Source organism: Eretmochelys imbricata, chromosome 13 (assembly GCF_965152235.1).
Source record: "Eretmochelys imbricata isolate rEreImb1 chromosome 13, rEreImb1.hap1, whole genome shotgun sequence".
Classification (NCBI taxonomy): Eukaryota; Metazoa; Chordata; order Testudines; family Cheloniidae; genus Eretmochelys; species Eretmochelys imbricata.
The window spans coordinates 16,516,664-16,538,582 of NC_135584.1; the positions used below are offsets into that span (position 1 = coordinate 16,516,664).

General features: G+C 42.3%; 1 protein-coding gene across 2 annotated transcripts in view; it reads left to right on the forward strand.

Annotated features, from left to right (window-relative positions):
* PEDS1 (plasmanylethanolamine desaturase 1) overlaps positions 1 to 15,737 on the forward strand; it is a 32,926-nt gene extending 17,189 nt beyond the window's left edge. The window contains exons 3-7 of one of the 2 annotated variants that reach the window (XM_077831678.1): positions 6,937 to 7,026; positions 7,719 to 7,810; positions 8,535 to 8,679; positions 9,498 to 9,710; positions 14,549 to 15,737. In XM_077831678.1, coding sequence (XP_077687804.1) covers positions 6,937 to 7,026; positions 7,719 to 7,810; positions 8,535 to 8,679; positions 9,498 to 9,710; positions 14,549 to 14,670 — 662 coding nt within the window. In that variant the 3' untranslated portion in view covers positions 14,671 to 15,737. The remainder of the gene's footprint in view (positions 1 to 6,936; positions 7,027 to 7,718; positions 7,811 to 8,534; positions 8,680 to 9,497; positions 9,711 to 14,548) is intronic. The other variant, XM_077831677.1, reaches the window with a different exon arrangement.
* The last annotated feature ends 6,182 nt before the right edge of the window (positions 15,738 to 21,919 follow it).

Genomic DNA, 21,919 nt, shown 5'->3' on the forward strand with positions numbered 1-21,919 from the left:
CAGGCGTTGCCACTGACTTGCCATGTGACCTTGGGTGAGGTGATTAACAACTGTTCCTCACTCTCCTCCTCTTGCCTCACAGGAATACTTGTGGCTTAAATTTGTAAAGTGATTTGAGATCTTTGCCTGAGAGGTGCTGTAGAATGGCAAAATAGTAGTAGTAATTACACTTGGCAGACTAGTCATTCAGTGCCTTAATATTCAAATGCATCGACCAATGTTTGTTTCAGGTTTTTCTATTTAAATTTTCAGACAATACTGTATATAAGTAGATTTTATCATTAAACTAAACTATACCCACTTTTGAGTAAACTTTGTACACTGTTTTGGGGACAATGCAGCCACAGTTAACATGTTTAGCAGGCTGTTGCGACTTGAGACTGTCACATTGTCTTGTCACCACACCCTCTGTCCTGCACCAACTACACCTGATGAGTACATGACAAGTAGCGACAAAGTTTGTCATTGTCTTGTGCTTGCTTAACCTTCGTTTGTGATGTTCCCTGTAGCTTAGATCGGGTCTTGCCAACCTGTGTGACACATGTTGTGGCAAAAGGAAAAAACCTTCAGCTTCTTCTAGCTAAATCCTTTAGGGATCACCTTTCTACCAGCCATTGGGACTCTGCTGTCTGTTGATACGGTTAGCTCCTTGTCTATGCATATAGCTCCAAACTTGACGGCTTTACTTTGTATTTATCTGTAATGGCCATATATGTGACAGAGCTAAAATGAGTGACTCTTAATTTTTTTTTAATTGCAGGAAACATAAAATGTTGCAGGTTTCCTCCCTTTACTGCTAATTGTTTTCTAAAACATCGATGTCATTAGTCCTTATTTGTCATGTAAATAATTTTTGACAAAAGTGAGGGAGCAACAAATTTGTATGGAATGTAGATAGGTGTTACTGTTATGGGAATACCTAAAACAAGCTGCTTCTAGGAGTAAAGATGTGTTAGCAGTAAACATCTATATATATATTTCTATCTGTTTTGGGAATTTAGCTTGAGTTTTTTCCCTTCTAACCCCCTCCACTTGCAAATGTTCAGTCATTCACTTTAAACAGCAATTGTGGTTAAGCACACAGCCTAGGGAAAAATACAACACTTCAGTACATGAGACACTCATCAATCCAACAGACCTATTCCCAAAAATCTCCTGAGTAGGAACTCTGAGTAAGAGTGAAACTTCACTTATTCCAGTATAAGACTGCTCTGTTGGTGGAATTCACTTGCAAATCACAACCAAGGGAAGGTAGTTATATTTAACATGACATTGGAGCTATCCCCATTAATGTGTCTGATTTGTCACAAATCCAAAAAGAAAAAAGAGAACTTTATCTGTGGAACTCCCAGGCATATGAGGTGCACTGCTCTCTAGCTCCTTCCTGTAGAGTTTGGGAGTTTAACTTGCTCTAATGTGACAATTTTTGGTTTTCCGTGCCCGCTCCTGCCTGCCATCTATTGCTAAACAGCCCAGATGCTGCCATTCCCTAGGCTTCTGCTTGTATTGATGCATGGTATAAAAGTTCCAACACGTCGTCTTAACACGTCTCAATTCTTTTAAGGGTCAGTCACATTCACTGACTGTATCTCACCTGTATAACTAGAAACTCTCTTTCCTGAGTTCTCCACAATGTTGCTCATTTTGTAACAGTAACCACCTGCTCAAGATCTTTCTCCGTTAGCCATCACACCTTTGCCTCTGCCAAGGTCCCTTGCAGCCTCTTGTTTCTGTACCTCAAGACCCTGTATGTATCTGAGGGCAAAACCAGCCACAACCTTTCTGGCAAAAACCAGTGCCTAGCCTCTTACTTTAATAAAACTTCCTCCCTCGCATGCCAATGATATGAGGGTTATGCCTCTGGATATTGAAAGCACCTCTGTTACTGTTCTTTGCTCTAGTTAAAATGCCTGATAAATTCTATGCCTGTGAACTCTGGTTTCACCTTCTGTTGAGGCCTGTCAGTTTTATTCACTTCATGATCAGTCAGCTGTTTTTAAAATAACTCTTCCCCTCCCGCCCCCGTGTGTACCAGGCCTCTGCTTCCACTTCTTCTTTTCAGCTGAATGATGTTCTGCATTAATAGTCTAAAGTCACTTAAAGAGTAGCCCAAAACTAGCCAAATATTTTTATTGGGCTTCTAGCCCAAAAGTAGCCCAATCCGTTTATTGAAATGAAGTGTTTTTTTTTATTAACACGTTGGTCTATATATCAAATAGCAAATGAAAGCTTTCTTTAGATACCTAGTTCAGAACTGATTTTTTTAAAAAAGCATTAATCAAAACATTTTAAAACATTATTATATATTTCAAATTGACTACCATCATTGAATGTAATGTCCATTATTCTTGGGTATGATATTTTCTGAGCTCTTTCTAATCCATCATGAAAGAATTGTTCAGAGTTCCTATTGATTGGATTGAATAAGATCAAGTTCAGCAAAAGTCCCTTTCTCTGCTGTTCTACAGTGGCCTTGCTTCTGATCATCATGAGACTCATGCATCCCTGAATCACAAACTCTGGACTTCCATCTTTACTGGATATGTGACTGGCCCTCCCTAATGTTATCACTCACAGTTGGGCTATGTTTTTCTCTCCAGACCTTGCTACATCTCAATCAGTCAGAAAGGAAGGATGTTCTTTATAGTCACACAGGCCTAGGAGTCCAGAGACCTTAGTTCTATCCCATGTGTTGCTATAGGCTTCCTGTGTGACTTTAAACAAGTCACTTAACGTCTGTGCCTCCATTTTTCCTCATTTAAAATGGGAGAATGCCTGTGTCATAGGAAAATGAGGCTAAATTCATTAATGTTTGTAAGGTGCTTTGAGATCCTTGAATCCAAGTGTTATAAAGTGCAAAGTAGTATTATCCCCACCACCAGTGCCAGGTATAATCCCACATCCTCTTTCCATACTCTTTTTCTGCCAGAATTACTGAGCTGTGAATTGGCTAGGTTGTAAGGGAAACCTACCTACCAATGTTGTTTGCTAGAAAGTGGCTTCTAGGACTTGCTGGGATTTCAAACAGCCTTAGAATAAGACATGTCTTAGCAAACTCTTCACTCTTCCCCGATCTTGGTGTTTGATAGTGACTGCTCCTGAAATGCTGTGTAAAATAGTCTCCCAGACCCTTCCACAGAGACTTTTTTCAGCTTTCCTTCTCTTCTTTTTGCAGTTAGCTTCAAAGTTTCAAAACCACATGATGCTCACAGAACATACTTCAGTCTGTGAGGTCAGGTGAGCGAATTGAGTACACGGCTACTACAACCTCCGTATTCATGGTAGTTGAGGCTATGGCTACACTACAGATTAACAGGTATCGGAGGGGTAGCCATGTTAGTTTGTATCAGCAAAAATAGTGAGGAGTCCTTGTGGCACCTTAGAGACTAACAAATTTATTTGGGCATAGGCTTTCGTGGGCTAAAACCCACTTCATCAGATACATGGAGTGGAAAATACAGAGGCAGATATATATACACAGCACACGAAAAGATGGGAGTTGCTTTACCAAGTGGGGGTTCAGTGCTAACAAGCCAATTCAATTAAGGTGAAAATGGGCTATTCTCAACAATTGACAAGAAGGGGTGAATACCAAGGGAGGAAAAATCATTTTTGTAGTGCTAATGAGGCCACTTTAATCAAGGTGGCCCATTTCAAACAGTTGACAAGAAGGTGTAAGTATCAGCAGGGGGAAATTAGATTAAGTTGACTAGGTTATGTTGCTCAGGGATGTGAATTAGCCACCTCCCTGATCTGACATAAGTGCTGGTGTGGACAGCACTGGGTTGGTGGGAGAGCTTTTCCCGCTGACATAGCTACCGCTGCTCGCGGGGGCTGGAGTAATTAAGCCAACGGGACAGCTCACTCCTGTCAGCTTAGAGCAGCTACACAAAGAGCTTATAGCGGTGCAGCTGTAAGCTCTCTAGTGTAGCCATAGCCCAGGTTTTTAAAATAAACCCCACCTATTCCTTTTCCCCTTTAAGTAGAAGCCCCACATTCTTTCAGATTCATGATGTGGGGTGATCCCAAAGGCTGAGTGCTGTCCCACACTGGCTAGCTGTATCTCTAATATATCCATCTATCTTAGAACAAGACAGTCTTACAGGGGTGTCTTGTTCTAAAATGTATTAATCGTGGGGGTTTTTTAATGGTAGTACCTAAAGACTAGCCAAATCAGGGCTTCATTGTGACAGGCACTGTACAAGAACAGCAGTGGACAGTTCTTGCTCTGAAGAGCCTACAGTCTAAATTGTCAAGACAAAGGACAGAGAAAAGGCATGTTAGTTTCATTATTATTGTTCGGGGCAGAGGGACATATGTCTGGGATTAGCTAAACAAAGACAAAGGGAAGGGCAAAGAGTGAGGGGGACCCTCAAAATATACTTTGAGGGGGGTAGTGGGTGAGCTGCACTACCTCTGCACCACATGCAGATGAAGAGAATTCCTGCAGTACTTTGCAGTATTAATAAAAATAGACTACTCTCATCTTGTTTCATAAAAGTATCTGCACTTTGGCAATCCTGCTAATGTCAAACAAAATCTTGTTAACAGTCCCAAGACAGCTGATCTAAGCATCCTGATTGCAACAGGATGTGTGGCTCCATAACCCCATAGTAAAAAGCATGTCAACATCAACTCATGACTAGGAGAAATCCAACCTGTCTCACTTCTAGATAAAAATGCAGAGGTAATTTACTAAAGTGATGCATCCTGGAAGGAGGTTTTTGAGGCTCTCTTTAGAGCAGCAGTGAGATGCCAGGATGGCATAGGCAGGCAAACTAACAACGGAACCATTAATTTCTGGTTTGGGTCACAAGTAGTGACATGGGTCTGCTTGTCTCTGCCTAAATCCTAGCAGACCCACATGACAAAAGCACCACCTCCTGTGACGGGGGAGCTGAGGTGGAGAAGAAGTCTAAAGGTATGTCTGCACTGCAACTAGACACCCGTTTACTGGTGCATGCCAGTTGGCTTGGGCTGCAGGACTGTTTGATTGCAATGTAGACTTCTGGGCTCAGGCTGGAGACCAGGCTCTAGGACCCTGCGAGTTGGGAGGGTCCCTGAGCTCGGGCTACAGCCCAAGCCAGAATGTCAACCCCACAGTTAATTAGGCCTGAGCTCATGAACCCAAGTCAGCTGGCTTGGGCCTGCCATGGGTATCTAATTGCAGTGTAGACATACCCTAAGGCATCTGGAAGAAAAGATGCTTGCCTGCTGAGTAGAAATCCAGGAGCCCCCTGCTTTCTTGGAGTGGCAGACCAAGGTCCCAGGGAGAATCGGTGAGACAGTTTGGGTATTTCCGTCCAGTTATATACAGCAAAAATAAAATAAAACTCTGTTCTTACCTTGTTTTAAAAACTAGCTGGTGTTTCTAGAGTTAAAAAGTCAAGAGTATGTCTGACAGCTGTTTGTGTAATTCATTAATGTGAATGTAAAAAATGGAGAACTAAAAAAACTTACAGTAACTAACTCTGTGACCGTGGCTATATGGCTAGTTCTATTATGTGGCTTTCTATGAGCAGTTAACCAGCTCCTCAAATATAGCATGCACCCGCCTTTAGTACACACATTGCTAGATTACTCTTGTAAAATACATTCCAAGGGTCAGATATGAATGGTGTGTTTCATTAGGTTTTATACTGGTTGCTAGCCAATCCCTTTATTGAAATGTGTTACACACACACCCCTCATTTATTTACTTCTCTGATCCCAAGGTGCCCTTTTGACAATGGATTGAAAGATCAATGTGATGCTTAGCTTGGCAGGAGTTGTGTAAAGTTTCCATGTAACTCCCTCCAGGATAAAACACCTAATCAGTTTCCAGGTATATCTTCTTTGCATATTACATTTCGCAGACATGGGAATTGAGGTCAGTGTCTACTGAATGGCTTTAAATAGAGCTGCAGAAGGAGGGGGTGAGGGAGAGGAGAGTACTGCTGTATTTGACAGTTTAAGTGCAGTTATACACTGAGAAACTAATGCACCTTTTACTCAATACAGTTCTTCTCTGTGGCTGAATTCAGCAGATAAGTCTTTAAATGCACAGAAAGACTGTAATTCTATTATACCTGCAGAGCCAACACAGCTCCACAAGGGAGTTGGATTCTATTCCTGCTTATGTATCAACAAAATTGTCACCAAATCCTACCCTTGGTGACACTTCAGAAACCCCAGCCAGAGCAATAAGGGTAAAGTTGGATCTGTAGAATCTATTACTAATGATTTTTTGTACCTGTTGCTGGCCATGTAATAGTCACAGTGTTAGGTTTTGACCTATAAGGCCCTAAATTCCTTGGGACTTGCCTGCTTGAGAGACCGTGTCTCTCCCTATGCCATGCTGCCACAGCTGTGGTCAGCAGACACCTTTGAGCTTGACTGCCCTCTTTCCCCCCATCTTGCCTCTATAATGTGGCTGCTGGCAGAGCTTTCTCTCTAAGGACTTTCCTGCTAATTATCTGCCCATAATGGGTGACATTCTGGGCATGCTGTAAATCCTTGTCTGGTGAAGAGCTGATGGTAGAATTTCAATGTAGTGAGGAAGTATGATAGGGTCATCTTAAGATGCATTGGTCACACAACTGATAAGATGATGTCTGACGGGAAGATGTGCTGTTGCTTCAATCAGTTTTTATTTGTCTTTAAATGTGCCAAAGTTGCCCTAAGCTTTTTGTGAAGAGTATGTATAAAACCAAAATCTAAATAAATCTACTTATCTGCAAGAACAGAAGAACACTTAAATTTTAAATTGCATACTTAGTGCACATGGCTGGCAGTTTAAAAAAAAAAATTCTTATTCACAAACTGTCCATGTTTGTCTACAGATTTAGACACATTCTTTTACATCTGCCATGCCACTTTAATAACTCTTCAGTATAGAAGACTGTCTCCAGGGAATCATCAATATGGACTCTGATGCTCCTCATTGCATTATTGTAGGTGCTCCACCCCCTAGCTGGCTGCTAGGCTTTCAACCTTACTTTGTAAACAGCCTTGCTGTAAAGAGCCACGTCTGGAAGCCCCTTCCAGGTATTAAAGTGTGCATCTGTAGCAGGTATTATTTAGTCGTAAGCTGAGAGAGTTCTCTGTGGTTCATGCTTAGAAAGCATTGGCGAGGTCCAAGAGTGTGTGGTGGTAGCGGGGGTCGGCTGGTAGGAGAGTCTCTGCTGAGTGCAAAAGGAATAACAACCATGTTGTGGGTAGTGCTACTCACTAACGCTATGAATATCTATGCAGATCTGGACAAGGGTGGTCTAAACAGAGTACGTACTAGGTAAAACGAAACTGTCCCTTTACATTGGATGTTAGGGGTGTGAATTAGATCTACCAGCTATACATCTAGCCATTTGAGGGAGGATCATGTTCAGTGTAAATATACGTTTAAGTAATTGGTTTCACTGATTTGACTATTGTTATAAATTAATTTCTGACAAATCTAGATTTACTGGTATGGAAATTATTATTTGATGATTATAGATCAGATCCAAGATCTTATTGTCAGCTAAGAGAAGACTTAATCTTTTAATGGCCCCTGTTATGATCACCCACTTTTCATTGAAGGTTGACCTTTCTGCATTCAGAGTGGCCAGATCGCTCTTGTGTTTGGGAGTGTGTATCTGTCCAAAAAATAGTAGTGTTGATATTTTTTTTTCTCGGGGGGCGGGGCAAAATGTGGACATTAAAACAATACTTCTGGATTCCTAACTCTGTTTTTCTTAAAGTTGCAGGAGTTATTACTGCTGACTTTCTGTCGGGATTAGTGCACTGGGGAGCAGACACCTGGGGATCTGTGGAGCTGCCCATAGTTGGAAAGGTTTGAGACTCTGAATTTTTAAAATTTCAAATAAAATCACTTTGGGGGAAGCTGCCATCACCTTAAATGTGCTATGCACTATATAGGAACTTATCTCTTTCTGTCTTGTCTCTCCTCCTGGTTTGGCCGACTTGTTGTCCTCCTCACCCTCTCTTTATCCTATGCTTATTGGTCTGGTATATTGGCGGTAGAGCTATGACATACAGTGTTAAACTTCTTCTAGACTGATAAAAGCCAGGAAGTTTGAGGTGACTATCTTTCTAATGTGCTCTATTCCGATTGGGAGTATTAACAAGCAGAAGTAACAGTAGGCTAAGAATAAGTATCTCTGTTCCCAGATCTGCTGTTGCCTAGCTATGTGACCTTTAACAAGTCATTTAACTTCTGTGCTTCTCCCCCATCTGTAAAATTGTGATAATGTATATCCACCCTTATAAAGCACTTTGAGATGAAAACTGCTAGGTATGTGTTAACAATATTAATACATTGCTTAAAAATGCAAAAACTGGGCTGAAATATAAGCATTGTATGAAGACTTGCAAGTGTAAAGCAACAGATGGATGAATTCTTTCAAATGCTACTTCTAAAAGCTTGAACCTTAATTCCTAGGTTCATGGTAGTATGGAAGCCCTTGTATCACTCTTTGGTTTGATGCTTTCATTCTGTTTCTGATCCATTCATTCTTAGGAGTAATGGCCTGGCACTTCTGGCTTTGTTCTTTCAGGCTTTCATCAGACCTTTTAGAGAACATCACATTGACCCCACAGCAATTACTAGACATGATTTTATAGAGACCAATGGAGATAACTGCATGATGACACTACTGCCATTGGCAAACATGGCCTACAAGTTTGTTTCTCTTTCCCCAGGTAAGCTATTAGCAGTGACTATGTATATGGATTTAGAATCTTCATCACTGGATAAATTGAATAAGTGCTTGTCCTTGTGTGGGGAAGGGATTAAAAATTGAATCGGTGATGCATGTCAACAGCTCTAAGTTTTGTTTGAAGCAGATGTTTGGAGGAGAGGGGAAAAAAATTTCCACTATTTGATAATGGGTGATTAACCTCTCCCATGCCAAGGATCTCCCATTTCCAGGAAAGTGTCCTACTGAAGAGTTCAGTAAAGAAACCTTAGAATATAAATTCTGCAGAAGAACTAGCATCTATCTTTCCCAAAGGACTTTTAAACTCAGGCAATTAAGGAAGAAAGTTTAAGATTAAAAACCAGTGAAATTTTCTATTTTGCAGAAGTAGTTCAGTAAATGTAAATACTAATAATGCAGCATTACATTCTCCTATTTAATTGTACAACAGTCAGTAAATCCATAGCTCAGGTTCCCACTATCCATTAGACTGAATTTATTTTGCCTAATTTGGTGTGGTGCATACTAGTCTTGCAACCCTATCACTTTGTGGCATTTCAGAATGTCATATGGGATGAGTTGTTCATGACTCAGCCGCTCTGCTGTCACAATCTATTGCTGAAGCAATTTGGTCATGGGCCTTGTTAACATCTGAAGTGTCAGCAACTGCTAGAATAGTGTCAGAATTAAGGGGCAACTTCTAAACAGGGCAGGTATGATTAGAAACTGTCTGGTAGGAATCTGCTTCAATAAAATAAAAGAGAGAGTCTGGTTTTTTTATGCTTTTTCATTTATTTGTTTGTTTAATTTATTTATTTGCAGAAGCACTGTACCAAACATGCCCTTGGGAGTGTTATGTCTTTGCCCTGGCTATCTTTGTAACCTTGACAAACCAGATTCACAAATGGTCTCATACATACTTTGGTCTTCCTTGCTGGGTCATCTTTCTGCAGGACTGGCATGTTATCCTGCCACGGAAACACCATCGAATCCATCATGTGTCTCCCCATGAGACTTATTTTTGTATTACCACAGGTAAAGTAACTATATATTCCTGGACCGAGCTTTTTTTTACTGAACCAGAAAGCATACATGTGGCAAGAATGTAGTCTGATTGCATATATATTACTGTTTAGCAGTCTATAAAATGTGGATGATGTTACGTGCCACAACTTGCCGTATGTTTAGCTTTTACTGTACAATTCAACTGAGGCTCTTCACTTGGTATACATAAATAAGAAAAATCCCAATCCCACAAAGAAGAATCAGGCTTCTGATTGGCTGAAAATCAGTAACTTTCTATAAAAAGAAAAGGAGTACTTGTGGCACCTTAGACTAACCAATTTATTTGAGCATGAGCTTTCGTGAACTACAGCTCACTTCCGGATGAAGTGAGCTGTAGCTCACGAAAGCTCATGCTCAAATAAATTGGTTAGTCTCTAAGGTGCCACAAGTACTCCTTTTCTTTTTGCGAATACAGACTAACACGGCTGTTACTCTGAAACCTAACTTTCTATAGTTGACTTCAGGTCAGTGATGCTGGGGCTTGGGAAAGATCAAGCAATTTGATCTCGCATGCAAATTGGTGCATCTTTATTTAGTGCAGTGAATTCTGTGAAAGCTTCTATTCTTATACAAAGGGAATGATTTTATTTTCTTAATCTGCACTGGCTCTCTCCTTGAATGTTAGTTTCCAAAACAAGTTTTTAGACTTCTGAAATTCATGGCCATAATGAGAGAATTTCCAAATGCTTCTAACAAAGGCATTCAGAACATGTGTAACTTCTTTATCAAGGTTTTTTTTTTTTTTTTTTTGGCTTCTGATTCCCTTGGATCATGATATTCACCTCAACTAAAGTCATTATGGTTATGTCCATTTTGCAGATGGGCAAGCTAAACCACAGAGTGCTCATAACTTGCTAAAAGTCACACAGTGAGCGATAGCACTGCTGGAAATAAAATTCTAGATTCCTGACTCCATCTCCTGCTCTGACAAATGGACTGTGAAATAAAGATCTATAGATTTTGTATTAGTCATGCAGTACTGTGTGCCCTGTGTAAAGCTTTATAACTTGTTCCTGTCACCTGTCAGAAAACCATCTCCTATGCTAGCATTTGTTTCATTTCTATTTCAGCTTCTTTAGCCCGCTCCCTGGTACTTTAGGTACGACTATGCTGCTAGCTGAGTCCTCTTTTGATCTATCTGGCCTTTCGTACTTACACTGAAGTCTGGATTTCACCTAACATCAAAATGTGAAGCAAAGCAAATGGTTTGCTCCTAATCATTGTCAGAACGAAATGCAGTGCGACTGAGACAGTATGGTAGGGTGACAAGAACAGAGGATTGGGAGTTAGGATTGAGCTAGTCACTTGACTGACTGACTCCAACAGCAAGCTTCTGTGAAGAACTTTGAGCTGTTCATACGGAAAGCTCTAAATGAACAAAAACCATGATAAAAAGTATTAATCCCATTCCCTCTTCTCCAGCCCACTTTGATTTCACATCAAGGTAATACGATGGATTGCTTCACTGAATAAAGTGTAGGTATGCAAGGGCTTTTGGGTTCCTAACCACAGTGGTCTTAGTTCAGAATAATGGGGAAACCCCCAGCCTTTACGATGTAAAGCTGTGTGTGTGAAGTGCTAATAGATACTGAGGCATGAACTGCACTTTAAAAGCAGCCTTGCTTGTTAGTGTCATTGGGCAAGACTTCAAATCCTGAGAGCGTACACTGCTTCAGAGCTGACCCCATGTACATAAGTGTCTGCCCTTGTATCTTGCCAGGAGTGTGTCAGATGACTGAGCACACAGACTCTTAATGGAACTCCTAATGCTAAAGCTTCCAGGCTGACTATTGGGATTCCTTCCGAGACTTTTTCCACTTGGCTTACCAGAGCATGTCATCCAGTTCTGAGAGAACACTTTATCCAGTTCTCTGGAATCCAAAAAATTGGTTTGAATCCAGACTTATCACTGAGGTCTCTTTGTTGGCATTTCATACAGTTATACCTGAGGTGATCAGGTTTAGGTGAGGGGGATGGGCTAAGATGCACCACAACTCCCATGTACATAATTATAAATCAGATTATATACCTATTCTAAAACAGACTAACACGTGCACATTACATTCTGCATTGTATCACATGCTTTGATTGACCTCCTAATTTTGTGAACCAATCCCTGTATTGATCTTAAGCTATCCATATACTATAAAGTATGCATTTTTCACACCATGCACTGTCAACCTGTGGAACTCCTTGCCAGAGAATGTTGTGAAGGCCAAGACTATAACAGGGCTCAAAAAAGAAATAGATAAATTCATGGAGGATAGGTCCATCAATGGCTATTAGCTAGGATGTCCCAGAAGCTGGGAATGGGTGACAGGGGATGGATCACTTGATGATTACCTGCTCTGTTCGTTCCCTCTGGAGCACCTGGCATTGGCCACTGTCGGAAGACAGGATACTGGGCTAGATGGACCTTTAGTCTGACCCAGTATGGCCGTTCTTATGCTAGGAAGCAAAGCTGCAAGCTTATCACCTATTACTATTATTATTATTTATCTACTAGCTACATATTATTTACAAGGCCACTTGTAAATTCATGCTGTCTGTTGTTAACCTCTGTTTCGTTACATTGTTCATGCAAAGCCTTCAACTGTCACATTTAGAAGTTTGGGAAGGATGGGTCCATTTCTAGAGGGTGCTGGCAGCATTGCTCTGATGAGACTTTACTTGCCTTCCAGAAGGGATGAGGTGTACAGAGAGGGAGGGTTGCTAGCAGGAGACCTAGTAAATGCTGACCGCTGGGTACAGGTTCTGGATCATTAGCCTGCAGACTGACTTGGTGGGCAAGAGACCTGCTTGGTAGGGAGAAGATGGTGCACCAGTGCCCCGTGCTGAAGTGACCCTGAAAGTGTCCTTGTCTTATTTTGGGATCAACAGGTGCCACTTTAATGTTTGAATCCTGTGATGGGCATATACACAGCATGAAAATCTCACCAGCCTGAATCGGTTTGCTCTTATGTACCACATCTATAGGAATGCTTTGTCCTGACCTGACAAAGCTGGCTGTGGGGCAGCTCCTCTGAAAGCCTCTCAGTTCCTCTCCTCATCCTGCCTCCCATCCAACTCACTTTTTGCATTCTCACCAGCCTTTCCTGCTTGCTCTGTCTCTTGCCCAATAGCCCTTGCATGTCCATGCACCTGTGCTTCTCTTGGGTTTCCTCCTCTCTGCCTGCTGCTGCTTTCCCTGCACTCATCAACTCCTGGGGGAAGAAAATTTGAGAGTGAGTATTCCGTCTGGTGGGTGCAATATTATGTACTTGAGCCAGTTTTCAGAAGCATGGATTCACTGGCGTGACTAACCTAAATGCCTCTGTGCAGGAAAAGATGGATTTAAGGTTTTCAGAGCTGTTTTCAATTGGTAGTATGTGGGTTGGTTTAAAGTACAGTATCAGGAAAGAATTGTAACTATCCTGATTAAGATTATGAAGGTGACATACCAAGTGCTCTTGAGTCTTGCATGTTGCATGCTAAACAAAGTCTGAACTGCTGTTTTAGAATTTAAACTTTATACTGAGCACTGCATGTTATTTTACTAAGCACATCCAAGGCATCCCAATACTTTAGGTAAAATACTTCAAGTGCCCTAATCTCCTGAGTGTATGTGGAGGACATTAATATTACTTAATTTATTGCAACTCTGGGCTCTTAAGATTAAGCTATTTCTCTACACCTTTTAAAATTAGACATACGGTTGCCTAACAAATCTACCACTGAGCAAGTCTCGTGATAAAAGCATAATCCCAAATGAAACTCATTATAGTCTAACCAAATATCTGGAAGCAAAGGTGTGCTACAAGCCCCTCCCTTTTAAATCAAGAGGAGCACAGCTCAAACATTCTTGATTGCATCTGTGGCAGTATTGCATGAGGAGAGGCAGGGTCTGAGATAGCCAAGATCCACGCTACTTACTGCTATAGACTAATACCAACACTTTGACCATTGCCTGGAAACTTTTTGATGGCTACTTCAGATACTGGAACGCTGGAGTTAGGTGCTCCCTTTGTGATGCTTTTCTTAGTAAACACAGTGGTCCCATGCTGTTAGCTTCAGTTTCCAAATAATGTCAACATGTATCCCATCTAGAACACACAACAGTATCTAATAACAAGGTGACAAAAGCACAGATAATAGGACATAGTGTACAGTGTGATTAGAATTTATTTTCTGAGTTACCATGTTTAGACAGATATGAGTTAATGTGTTTTAAAAGCTGGAGCTGCCCTAGTTAAGCATGCAGTTTTCCCTACCCCGGCTGTGCCACTGAAAACTAGGAATTTAATATAAAGCCTATTTAGCTATGGCTGGGGCAACATATACTGGGTCTTACAAAATCTGATGAGTTAATAAATCTGTCTAAATGTCAGTGACCAGTTATCTTGTTTGATTTGAATATTCTCTTGCACAGCTTGCAAATGAGGCATTGCAACCGTGTGCTAGTGCACAGGAACCAGAAAGGGAAACCATCTGAACAAAAAGTGAAACTGATGGGTCTGAATGAAGGGCCATTTGTAATCTATATAACTAGCTAGAAATTTTAAAACAGAAATATCTAAATTCAAAGTGTTTTTTCTCTCTTTTGCCCTAATAGGGTCTCCTTTAGCTTTGTGTAGTGGCCATTCTTCACTGTTTGCCCATAACGCGCTACCGCTGAACTTTTCTATAACACACTTTTGTTTGATATTTAAAGTGAATAACACTCTTAAGTAGGGAAGAAAAGCAATGCAAACTTGCATTTCTACTGCTATGGTTTAAGCTAATGTTCGTTCCTTTTTTTCCCCCCCCTTTCCCCCCCCGGGGTCTTTCAGGTTGGCTGAACTATCCATTAGAGAAGATTGGATTTTGGAGATGCTTGGAGAATATTATCCAAGGAGTGACTGGGCAAAAGCCTAGAGCAGATGACATGAAGTGGGCCCAGAAAGTTAAATAAAACTCTTACCAGCCTTCTACAGTTCTTATCTTTGTTGCCAACCTTTTAAAAAAAAAAAAAAAAAAAAGCCATCAGCCAAATGCAAGACTTGCAAAGAAATAACAGACTAAAGCACAAGCTAAAAAGTGCTAACATCGACTGCAATTAAAAACTCATTCTTCTTCAAACAATACTTGAAATGCGAATGGTTACTTTTCCGTTTGTACTGAGCACCTTTCTTTAGCCATGTCTGCTGATGTCTTAGAAAATATTTCATCACTGAGTCTCATAAAAACCGTCAGGTGAGCCAGAGAGGAAGACGATGCACCATCACTTCTAATACATTGGTGGCACAGTAAACATGTGTTGTATCAACATTATTTAACTTTTAAAAGTAGCTTGTTGTCTAAGACCAATATGGAGAATAGTGAAGATAACTTGTCATGGCATTTCAAGAAATCCCATCCAGATATGCTGCATGAAAACAGCATGTCAGAGTGATGGAAGCCAATAAAATTGTCACAGTTTGTGCGTTTAGTGGTTGATAAATCTGTCAATTCCATCTTTGCTATTGTGTTAAGTCTTGTTAACGTGGTGTGGAGCAGACTTTGAAATCTTGACTTGATCAATGGGCAAAGAATTCTTAAGTGTTTTCAGTTTCCCTTAAAATAAATCTGTTCAAATTTTTATGAGGAATTTGAACCAACCATTTATGTATAAGCATTCAATTTTACATGAATAAATGTCTGAGTATCTGGAGGGCACGTTGTATATGTGTACCCCACATGCTTGCATTAATTGATTCAGAGTGCTCACTGATGGGATCTTGCCAGTATGTGTTTCCTGTTCCAATAATCAATGTTTAAAGTAGGTGTAGCATTGAGCACATCTGCAAATTGTTGTCTTTTGAGAGCAAAAGACATCAGATTTTGTGTCTTTAGCACGGAAATGTTAATGGTGTTTTTTTAAGGTGCTTGTTGGTTTCTGTAAATAATATAAAGCCTTAATCTATTCTGGTGTAACATGGAATAATATTTTAACGTGATGTTCTAAATGTATATAATTTATAACAGCAGTTGGATAATACTAATCACATTTGTAAGTCTTGTTTCAGTTCTTCATTTATTTGATGGTATAAAATCACACTTCGTCCTCAACACTTAGTCTGAAATATCTAGCATTCACAGGATTAATGCATGAGTCCCCCAGCAGCCTGGGGGGGGTGTGGGGGGGTGATTGCTATAGTATAAGCAAAGGAAAGGCCAGGTTTACAGTGTATTTTACTCTTTCAGTATATAAGCATCTGGCACTATAACAAAGGACTATTCCAGTTTCTATCACCCTACAGAAAAGCTTTACACCCAGATCCTACAGTGAGCTCTACGTAGGGCAGGGGTGAGCAGACTTTTTGGCCTGAGGGCCACATCTGGGTATGGAAATTGTATGGCGGGCTTATGTAATTGAGGGTTGGGGTGTGGGAGGGGGTGAGGGCTCTTGGGTGGGGTTGGGGATGAGGGATTGGGAGTGTAGTAGGGTGTTCCAGGCTGGGACCGAGGGGTTTGGAAGGTGGTAGGGGGATCAGGGCTGGAGCAGGGGGTTGGGGGTGCAGGCTCTGGGATGCGCTTACCTCAAGCAGCTCCTAGAAGCAGTGGCATGTCCCCCCTCTGGCTCCTATTTGGAGGAGTGGCCAGGCAGCTCTGTGCACTGCCCCATCTGCATGCATCACCCCTGCAGCTCCCATTGGCCACAGTTCCTGGCCAATGGAAGCTGCGGGGACAGCATTTGGAGTGGGGGCAGCATGTGGAGCCCCCTGGTTGCCACTACACACAGAAGTCGGACGGGGGGATATGCCACTGTTTCCAGGAACTGCACGGAGTGGGGCAAGCCCATGATCCTGCTCCCTAGCTGGAGCGGGGCAAGCCCCAGACCCTACGCTCCAGCGGGAGCTCAAGGGCCGGATTAAAACATCTGGAGGGCTGGATGCAGCCCCTGGGCCGTAGCTTGCCCACCCCTGACATAGGGAGGACCCCTACCCCGGGTTGAATGCTTGAGAGAAATGCCCTTAAATTGCTACGTTTCTGTTCCTAGCAGTCCCTCACTCAAGTGAAGCAGATTAGCATAGTAGCTATTTTTTCCCTTTCTTCCAGGGGTTCTCAAATTGGGGGTTGGGGCCCCTCAGGGGGTCATGAGGTTATTACATAGGGGAGGTCGCAAGTTGTCAACCTCCACCCCAAACCCCGCTTGCCTCCGGCATTTATAATGGTGGTAGATATTTTTAAAAGTGTGTTTAATTTATTAGGGGGAGTTGCACTCAAAGGCTTGCTGTGTGAAAGGGGTCTCCAGTAAAAAAAAGTTTGAGACCCACTGCTTTCTTCCAACAAATGAACTGCTGTGAAATAGATTGAGTGTTTTGATTCTTTTCTTTCCCAGTTGTAAACTCTCTGTACCTCAATGTAAAATTGGTACACTTAATTTTGGGGTGGTAAATAAGTTGCATTGGCTTTAAAGTTTGTCACTTTAATAGGAAGGTACATTTTCAAGGTTAAGTACTAGGTCATGTGTAAATCGTGGTGTATGCATAGCCTTGGTCTGAGAATTCTGGCCATGTTTTGATTTTGAGTCTAAATTTTTGAATATCATGACCTATGCTTTTCAAAATGGCTCAGGATGTGGCAGTTCCCTTCTGTTCTCAATGAGAGGTGCTGAGCTCTGAAAATGTGGTCCTAGAGATTCGTGTTGCAGTCGGTGCCTTGTTTTTAAGCTTTTCAGGTCCTGTATTCTAACAAGCTAAAGAAAACCTGTCTTTCCCCCTCCGCCTCCATAAAATGCAGTTATCTGCTTGCTCCAAATTCTTCAGTCAGTGTAACCATGCAAAAGTGTGGGTCTTTTTAAATAGACTTGGGTGAGAACACCCCCACACTTTGGCTCCTTTACTCCTGATAGAAGGGCCAGAACAGTGTAAAAAGGCCCTAAAAGACCAGCATCCAGACTGGGGGAAGTTTCCCCCAGTACAGGCACTGTGGAAGGCAGCATTATGAGCACACTCTGTGTAGGGTGTTCTGGAGCAAGGATGGGGAAGGGGATGGGAGAGGCCTGTTGAAGCCTGGCTTAAGCACAGCACTGGGAGATGCTGGTCAGCCAAGGGAGGCTGCCATAATTTAGCAGCCCCCCAGTGCTGTCTTAAGTTATGCCAGGAGCCGAGAGGGATGATTTCTCTACAATAGTTTTAACCATCAGTGTGTTTGTTATGGTTAGGTTGCTGCCTCTAACTTTATTGACTCTAATAGTACCAGGGGCAATACCCTTCAGGAAATCAGTTCCTTCCATCTGTTCTACTGAAACAGGAACACTTACATTGGAGTGGAATTGAAACAGTCCTTGTGTTACAGGTAAAGTGTGCTGTGAAGTTTCCTGGAGTTTAAATATATACACCTTGGGTATGTAAATACAAACGTTGCTTCCTGAATAGAAGCCAGTTACTGTGTGATACTTTGCATGTTGATAGCATCTTTCTTCGGGATTTCTCAACTTTACAAACATCATGACTCATGCCTTCCTCTACCGTGTGGCTCATGAGTTTATATTCTTTTTACAGACCTTATGTGCTTGGTTTAGCTTATTTTTCCAGGGTCACTAACTTGTGGCTATAGACCCCAGGAACCTGACTCCCAGGCTATCCATTGCATAACACTTCTTCCCTCTTAAATAATAAACCTCTTTTGAGGCAGATGCCTCTAACAGAAATCTCCTTTATTGAGAATGGACACTGAAAATGTATGAAAAGAGCATTTGGGCTGACTTATATAAACAAGCAGAAGTTGCTGGTATTGTCTGCAGCATCTTCTCTTGCCACCTGCTCCCAATCATATTTCAGCAACTTACATTCCACTTAAAGACCATCAGTGTGTCTTTCAGAGAAGAGCAGCACTGTCCACTGTTACTACCTATCCTCCACTTTCCTTCTGCTTAGAATATAAAAAACAGAGGGACAAGGTTAGGCTCTGGCTGTAGCATCCAGGCAGCACATGTTGACATACTCCTAAACCGTACATTCGTGGGCTACAATTGTGTTCAATTGTTGATGCAACTCTCACAGATCAGTGTCACTCTAGCATGTTTGGGGGATGTTACTGATGTCTGAATGTTTGTAGGACCATGATAACTCAACTTGCAGAGGAAGAGGCAGTGTGAGGAAAGTGGGAGGCATGGCCAATGAGCCCTGAGCTTTTTGTTATTGTAGTCCTTGTTCTTCCCCTGATTGCTGTGTGATCTTGGACAAGTTTATTAACCTCTGTGCCTCTTTGGTAATGAGGATGCTTACCAGTTTCTCCGGATAAATGCGTGAAAAGCACTACATAAGTTACTCCTAGGGGAATTCTGAGCCACTGTACAATGCAGAATTTTGCAGAAATTAATAGGTTTGCAAAATTTCCTTTCCCCCACAGAAATGGGCTGCAGTGCTGCTAGCTGCCATTAGGGGCCACTGGACTCGGTAGAGCCCAGCTTGCACATAGAAGACACTGCTGGGGAGAGGGAGCTAGAGCAGAGGTTTTTTTATTTATTTTTTTTTCCTGGCAACCCAGTTAAAGAAAATTGTTGATGCCTGCAACTCAACAGAGCTGGGGATGAGGAGTTCGGGGGGGGGGGGGGGGGGGGCTCTGGGCTGGGGCAGGGGGTTGGGGGGGCAGGGGGTGTCAGGGTTCTGGGCTGGGGGGGGCTCGGGATGAGGGGGTTGAGGTGCAGGAAGGGGCTCTGGGTCTGAGGGTGGGGCTCAGGGCTGAGGCAGGGGATTAGGGCACAGGGTTGGGGTGCGGACTTACCTCTGGCAGCTGCCGGTCAGCAGTGCAGCCAGGGTGCAGAGGCAGGTTTCCCACCCATCCTGTCACCGTGGACCACGCTGCCAGGCGCCGCCCCCCGAGCCTCCATTGGATGGTGCTCATAGGTCCCCTTCTCCCCCACCTAGGAGCCGGACCTGCTGCTGGCTGCTTCCCGGGCACAGCCCAGTGTCAGAACAGGTAGGGACTAGCCTGCCTTATCCAGGCAGCACCGCTGATGGGAGTTTTAACAGCCTGGTCGGCAGTGCTGACCAGAGCTGCTGTGACCCAGTACTGGGTCATGACCTACAGTTTGAAAACCACAGAGCTACAGGGGTCCTGGCAGCTTAGGTTACCAGCATGCTGTGAGGGAAGGAGAGGGCATTGTGCAGGAAACTGTGCAAGCCTGGGACCGAGGATCAGGCTGTTTCTCCCTCTGGATCCCTAGGATCTGAGGTGGGAAGGGATGTGGGTATGTGGGCTTGGGGGGGCCTTGGCTAGGTTCTGGGGAGGAAGGCGGCTGGGTGTATTGGCTGGGGGATCCCATAAGTGGGCCCTGAGGGAGGGGTTAGGGGTGTCAGCCCCCCACCCCCAGCTTGGCTCTGGGTTGGGTGGGGAGGAAGGGGGTAGAGAAACAGGAACTGGGTTGTCATAGGGGTTTCTTTAACTCTACTCCTGGGGGAAATTTTGTGTGTCTCTGTATTGTTACAGACCTACTTGCTGATACGTATTTTGAAATAAATTACCAAAATAATTGAAACTGGCATGACTGACAAAATTTGTAGAATTTTTAAATGTGTGCAGAATTTTTAATTTTTTGGTGCAAAATGCCCCCAGGAGTAATAAGTGCAGAGTAAAGTAGTGATGTCCGGTGGTATGCCACTCCCTACATGTTAGTTGTTAAATGGGTTCTGTTCTTAAGTCTCTCTTCTTTCCTTTTGGCCTGTCTACACATGGTCGCACCAGTTTAAATACACCTGTGTTTAAAAATCAATTTAGTTACACTAGTGCAAAATGAGGCTGTATGGGTGCTCCTAAATCAATATAAATAGCTTATTGGTTTATCTTAAATTGATTAGAAACAGGATAAAGCTGAATTGGAAGAAGCCACTCCGTTTAAATCAATACAAACCTCGGTATAGATTCACTTCTTTCAGTTTAACTGAATCAGTTAAAAAAGCTATTTAAATTAAACCGAAGAGAGAGTTGTGTATTACAGACATGAGCTCCATCACATCCTGCTCCCACACACGCTCATGTGAGCAGAAATGAGCCCTAAAACTTTTCCAAGTTTTCCTGGCTTTTTTTCTCTGCTCTTTCCTGTAGTAGTGAGTTAAAATGTAGGGTTGTACTGTCTGCTAGGGCATTAGGATATAGTAAAAATGGGTTGACGTAGACACGTTCCTGTTTAAACAGACTTGCAAGAGCAAGATTAATCAGCTGCTTTAGAGCTGGAGCATCTACTGAAGCTCTGTGATTACTCTGGTGCCTAGTTAGCCTTATAGCAGAAATACTTTAAATCTAGGTATTTATCGTTACAGTTTATGGAAGTTTTGCAGCCAATCAGATTACCAGTTGATACTGGCTGTTTATTCACTAACAAGTTTTACAGGTTCCTCCAGTTAAAAACAAACCTCTCTAAACGTGAAGTTATGTAAAACCAAGTGTTTCAGTTGGAAAAGGTAAAACTCAAGAGGACTCTAGTCATCAGTCCCTAGATCAGTAGATGCATGTGGTAGGCACTTTACACAAGGAGCAAACTGGGCTGTCTAAAAGAACAAGTAGAATGAGCCTCTTCATTGCTTTCCTGGTGGTTAATGTTTGAACAGTACTTTTGAAGATAAAAATCACTATGCTAAGCATTATTTGTATGAACAAGTCTTGGGTTCATCTAAACCATTATTTTCCCTAAGAATGTGGGCTTTGCTTTGACACTTTGGTACAGGAAGCAGTGTTATCTTGGTCTCATGCTGTGTCCTAGTAGTAAGCTTTCTATTATTAGAGAGGTGCTGAGGAGGAGACAACCTGGAATCAGTTCCAGACTAACTTTTTGGCCTGGGTACCAAAATCTCTCACTCTTTTCACATTATTTCAGCTGCTGATGGTGGCAGTTGTGTGCTACCTAGGGCAGAAATCTTGCCTGTAGATACCTGTTCTTATGATGTAGTGGCTGGATCAAAACAGACTTCTTCCAGTTCTGAATCCGACATGGAACCAAATCTCTAAAAGGGGCTTTGAATGAGGCAAGGATTCTAATCCCAGTTCAAATGTGGTGGGACTGAGGTTCTTTTTTGACAAGTCTTTACCAGCTAGAAATGTTCTGTTCCACAGCAATTTAACATAAAAGTAGGGCGGGGTGTATTTGTGTTCATAGGCTTAAGTAGGTGGGTAACAGGAACAAAACCTGTTTGTCCTTTTCCTCTGAAGTTAAGTAGTTCAAACTAACAATTGCGGAT